The sequence below is a fragment of the Epinephelus moara genome, chromosome 10 (genome assembly GCF_006386435.1).
Source record: "Epinephelus moara isolate mb chromosome 10, YSFRI_EMoa_1.0, whole genome shotgun sequence".
NCBI lineage: Eukaryota > Metazoa > Chordata > Actinopteri > Perciformes > Serranidae > Epinephelus > Epinephelus moara.
In genome coordinates, this window is record NC_065515.1 from 14945416 (window position 1) to 14951419 (window position 6004).

Here is a 6004-nt window from a genome sequence, read left to right on the forward strand (position 1 = left end):
GTCACAGTTTCCATTAGGAGCTCTGTCCTCATCAATCAGAGATAAGGTAACAGACAAGACTGACATATAGGGGATGAGAAGGGGCTGCATAAACCCAGTGGACACATTTTGGAAACGTCAAAACACATAAAAAACAAAGGGACCTGGAAAGAAACACCCAGCATCTGTGATGAAAGCGAAGCATGCCTGTCCCCAGCCTTTTATTTAAGCACAATGGTGGGATCTAATAGTGTGCAGTCAGAAAAAGCAAAACGTGTGACTAATAGGTTGAATAAAAGGATATTGCTTGGAACGACAGCCCAGCAGTGTGTCCAGTCCAAGCCAAGACATTTTGTTCTCTTGTTGGTAACAGTGACAACACATTGTTTGATCCTCACATGCTGGAAAACCAATTTATTTAATCGTTTGATAGCAGAACTTTGGCACTGGATAATAAATGTTGAAGCTGCTTAAAATTGGCAGCCCTTAATATTCTTCCTTACTGTTTTTCTATGTTAAAAGATAAAATAAAAACGTGATTGATAAGAAAAAAATACAGAAATAGAAAATAAAAGGCTCCTTAATAACTTGTTGCATGTTGGACCCTTTGTTGTATCTATTTTAAGATGTGGTTTTGGTGTATCTCTTTGGACAATGTTTTTTTTTTCAGTTCATAAAGCACGATGACGTCATGCTGTCACAGACAGTCTGTACTTCTAGGACATCATGTGAAGTTATTGACAACCTGTTTCTGCCATTCAGACTCAAGCAGCAGGGTGATCCAACAACACGCAGACAGACTGGAGTAAAACAGAGATAGAATTTTTTTCTTAACAGAAATTATATGCAAAAGAAAGCTGAAGAAATTGGATGATTTTCACAGGAACACTTTGGCGATTTTAATCAGGCGTGCGTAATTATATGATTCACTGGCGTGCGTATTTTGGTTTGTCGGTTATTTTAGTTTTAATGCCTATTTTGTGTCGACACAACAACAAGAGCACCATTGGGCTGTTTGTTTGCAGAGTGCGACAGATGTGCACAGCCTGCAAGTAGGGTTTGGGTTTGTAGTGACAGCTCGCAGGCTGAAGCTCGCCGCCTTCACTGAGTATGGCACCAGCGGAGCGCACACGGAGCAAGTTGCACAGATCGCAGCAACATTGAGGAAAGCAGTTTCTGGACGCTCAATGGCAATCACTGCAGGGCTGAGGATACGTTTCTTTCTTTTACTGACCATCACAAAGGACACAGCTTAGTTAGTAAGCTCTCGACATATGGCGAGTTGCGTGAGAGAAGACCAATCCTGAGGTAATTTTTAACCATCTACGATCATTAGCAAAAGTTATTGTCTTATGAGAGTGTGGGACATGTTTCATATTAATTTTATCTCAGCCCGTGTTGATGAAAGTAACGTTTACCGTACCCACAGCTGCATGTGTGAGCTGTAAAGTAGAATGTTTTAATGCTTTAAAGCTGAGCATCTGTTCCAAATCATTGAAGCTACAGATTATTGATTGACGTGATCACTTGCCACTTTTTAGCCTCTGAAGTTTTATTGCACATATTTTTATACAAATAAATTATGCATCCCATCTACCATTTATCCTCTCCTTCAGATTTCATTTCCACCATGTCAGCCAATGGGAGCTCAGAGGCAAGTTGCAGGTCAGAGGTCAGACCCAGCAACAGCACCTGCAGCCAGAAGGACCTGTCCATCACTGCCTCCGCCATCTCCATGACCATGGGCATCCTCTCCAACAGCCTCGCCCTCTTCATCCTCGTCAAGTCCTACAACCGTATCCGGATCAAGCACAAGGCGGCCTTCCTGCTGTTCGCCAGCAGCCTGGTGGTCACAGACCTGCTGGGTCACCTCATCACTGGCTCCCTGGTGCTTTTTGTCTACAGCTTCCACAAGAAATGGGAGATGTTTGACCCTCACCACATTGTGTGCAGCATCTTTGGAGCATGCATGGTGTTTTTTGGTCTGAGCCCCTTGTTCCTGGGAAGCGCCATGGCGGTGGAGCGCTGCATTGGAGTCACCAGGCCTATCTTCCACTCCACAGCTTTAGCCTCCCACCACATGAAAAGGCTGCTGGGACTCACGTGGCTGTTCGCTGCCCTGGTGGCTGTGTTGCCTGTGCTGCTGTGGAGGCCCTACAGGGTTCAGAGCTCCAGGAGCTGGTGCTTCTTCCATATGGAGGAACCTAAGGACTGGCTGGATGTGCTCCTGCCTCTGCTTTTTTCTATGCTAGGGCTGCTGGCCCTGCTGCTCTCGATTGTGTGCAATACACTGACAAGTTGCGCGCTGCTGCAGGCCAGACTGCGCCGCAAGCATCACTGCAGAGGCACGTCATACCACATAGAGATGATCTGCCAGCTGCTGGCTATCATGTTGGTGTCCTGTGTGTGCTGGGGCCCTTTACTGGTAAGAATTTCTCCTTGGAAGACCTTTAACCCTTTTGTGATGCACATTCCCCACAGCCTGAAACCATGACAATGAGTTGGAACTCCTTTTTAATTCAAGTTTATATATCAAAGGTCCAGTATGTAGGATTTAGGGGGAGATACGGGCAGAAATTGTTTATGATATGTTTGTTTTCTTAATCACTTGAAAATAAGAATGATTCTGTTTTTGTTACCTTAGAATGAGCCATTTATATCTAGATAGAGAGAAGGTCCTCGGCTATGGAGTCTTCCATGTTGCACCGTCATTTTTCTACAGTAGCCCTGAACAGACAAACCAAACGCAGACTCTAGACAGGGCCATTTGCATTTTTGCATTTTCACGTCGGCAACTATAGTTAGCAGCCCCTCCTGACGAGCAGTGTCTGAAAAACATTTATTTTTTAATATGAAACAGCTTTATTCAGTTTTTTTAACTAGATTAAATCACAGAATTTGTTTGTTTTGGAGAGGAAGAGACTTCTGTGGATGATTTGGTTCCCAGTAAAAACCTCCTGAATGTCTGGATTTGAAGTTATCAGAGAAAATTGGTGAGCACACATTAGCTGGTGCTGGGCTAGCGGCCTGTCTGTGATGAGCTGAACAGCATTGGAGAAACATTAATTGGTTACATGATCAGCTTAAAGTTATAGTTGGTAATCCTGTTCAGAAACACTTCTTGGGTGAAATGGTCCTTCCATCCTGAGAGTAGTCAATACATAATGTGTTAAGAAAAAGGAATGAAAAAAATTAGACCTCTGTGCCAGCTGCAGGCCTGTAAAAACTCTGACCAATCCCTGCCATTTGGTGCGAATGGAAAGAACCAATCAGATGCCTTCATGTCTCGTCCTGCCTGAGCCTCCCTCCGTCCCTCCCTCCCTCCTCCCTGCATGCACTCATCACGTGTCACTGTTGCCGGAAATATTCAGCACACTCCTCAGCAGAAATACCGAGTTAGCAGGAATTTGCTGAACAATGGCAGAGAAAATGCAGCCAAAAGTATCATTTCCAGCGTTACTTGTAACGGCTCGCCCCGCTAAACAGGCTGAGACAAGAAAGTCAGAGGCAGAAAAGGCTGCAACGAAAAAGGCTTGGGATAAAACGACAGGACAAACCAGACGTCAACATCGGTGCAGCTTTTGAACGGTGGAGACAACTGAGGGAGCTGAAGGGCCTGAAAAGTGATGCAGAGGTTGCTGTCTTTCTGTTGGACAGGTAATTATTTGTTTGCTTGGGGGGATTTGTTATTTTACTCGGCTCTCCTCTGCCCTGCTGACTCCTACTGCAGTGCAGGATGCGCGTTCAAGTTTGTGGGGCCGTGGCTTTGGACGGAGCACTGACGGGAGGGGGAGGAGGGGGTGGAGCTGAGAGGAGGTTCCGCTTTCAAATCTTGCTAGCTCTCCAACATTACCAACTACAGCTTTAAGTCAGTGTTTTTTATCAGTTTTAATCACCTGTTCCATTTGTTTTGGAGAGGAAGAGACCTTTGCAGATACCTCACCTCATGTTAAAAACCCTCCTGAACAATAAACACTGGTAGGAATCCTGATCGGAAGTTCCTGCTTTGCAAAAGGGAGCTGTTCTCTGCTGGTTGCAATCTGCAATATTCACCACTAGATGCCACTAAATCCTACACACTGTTTCTTTAATTGATCTCAATTTGTTACTAATAATCCATTTATAATTACATTTACATTCCCACATCATTTTTTTGATCTTCAAACCCCATTTTCTGTTTGTGTCTGTCATGGATTTTGACCACTGGTTAGTACAAACTGACTGAAATTGGGTTTGAAATGAGACAAACCTGTAATATGTGATGAAAAGATTGCTCAAGCAAAAGGTTGTTTTGAAGCTTTTTACACTGCTGTTTTTCTCTTTCAATCAGTCCATTCCTCTAATTCATTGCTGCTGAAGCTGTCATCCATTTATCTATGACATCAGGACTCAAACGCTTAAACAGTTTACTATATGACCACTCCACTAAACTTCTAAATACTGCAGTATGTCCAGATCTCTGTGGCACATTTACACACGTCCTTTAAAATATCTCTTTGCTCCAGGTTGAAAAAGAACATTTAAAGCTCTGTCTCCTGCTCTACAAATGTGCTCTCTACATGTTCCCTTCATTGCTTTTATTGCTGCTGCAAAAGCACATTGTGATTTACACCATCAGCTCTTTGCATGCCACACTCCTCATCCTCTACAGCTATAAAGCAAAAACTAATCATATTTCTGACATTTTTTATGGTAATTTTAGCAATGTAAGAAATGCGCTGACATTTTCTTTAGATTATTTAAAACCTGTTTTTCTTCAGTGTTGTTTTGTTTTGTGACCAATTTGCATCAGACATACATAGAGGAGCTTGAGAAAGAACCTAATGGAGTGTGATTGAAGTGGTATTTTAAAGCAAACATGCTGTTGCATTTTCACATCTTTGAATAGCTTAAATCTTATTGTAACAACAAACACTATAGTTTTTTATTCTCAGTTTAGTCAGTTACTATTTATTTATGAGTTTACAATCACCATGCAGATGCTCATGTATTGAATCATTGTACATGTGTGGAGGATAATGGATGTGCCAGTCATGAGAGGACGCCTGGTGATTGACACCATCAATCTTCAAAAGATAAGTTGGAAACATTAATTACTGCTTTACAGGCTCTTCTGTGAAACACTGAATTAAAAAAATATTCCAGTAAAGCATTTGCTTATCTTACAAAAACAGTGAGTGCCATGCACAAGGATGCTTCTAATCTGTCAGTGTAAAAGTTTTTTATTTCTTAAATTAAAGAAAGACATTAGTTATATTAAATAAAACAGCTCATGGTTTGTTTGTCTATCTTTTCTGTCACTGTCTCTTACTCTCTGACCACTCCCACCAGATCCGTGTCATCATGCTGAGCACCAGGGCCAACAGCGAGCCCGCCTCTTTCAGTCTCCTGATGGTGGTCCGTATGGCCACATGGAACCAGATCCTGGACCCCTGGGTCTACATCCTGCTGAGGAAGGCTGTTCTGAGGAAAATCTTCACGTTGTTCCAAAGCTGCTGGGGCCCAAAGTCTCATAACTTATACCGCTGGCAGCGCAGCATTCTCCGCAGCTCGACAGAGACCAGCAACTCGGGTAGATTACCTCTGCGAGACACTGCGGTCAAATCCATCACCTGAGAGGACCTCAAACTCAGACTCTAATTTATTTACAAAGCACATTTAGAAACAATTCATATTGACCAAAGTGCTGTACAAAAGGAATAAGTGGCTAAATACATGAGAGGCAACATAACTGTCAGGTACACAGCTCACACATTCAGAGACACAACACAAACAGACACACCGCAGAGAAAGTCAGGAATAAAAGTAGGTTTTCAGCCTGGACTTAAACAATGCAGTGGAGGGGGCACATCTGATTTGGAGGGGGATGCTGTTCCACAGTTTGGGGGCAGTCACAGCAAAGGCACAATCACTCCTGAGCTTGAATCTGAAGCGTGGGACAGACAAGTTCCCCATGGTCAGCTGACCAGAGGAGGTCTGCCATGCAGGATGAGGCCAAACCATTAAGGGCTTTGTGAACAAATAG

At 43.3% G+C, this 6004-nt stretch overlaps 1 protein-coding gene across 1 annotated transcript; it reads left to right on the forward strand.

Moving 5' to 3' along the window:
- The first annotated feature begins 1609 nt into the window (after positions 1-1609).
- On the forward strand, positions 1610-5595 carry ptgfr (prostaglandin F receptor (FP)). Its single transcript, XM_050055380.1, has 2 exons — positions 1610-2404; positions 5311-5595. Exons 1-2 carry the CDS (start codon positions 1610-1612, stop codon positions 5593-5595), a joined length of 1080 nt encoding a protein of 359 aa, XP_049911337.1.
- The last annotated feature ends 409 nt before the right edge of the window (positions 5596-6004 follow it).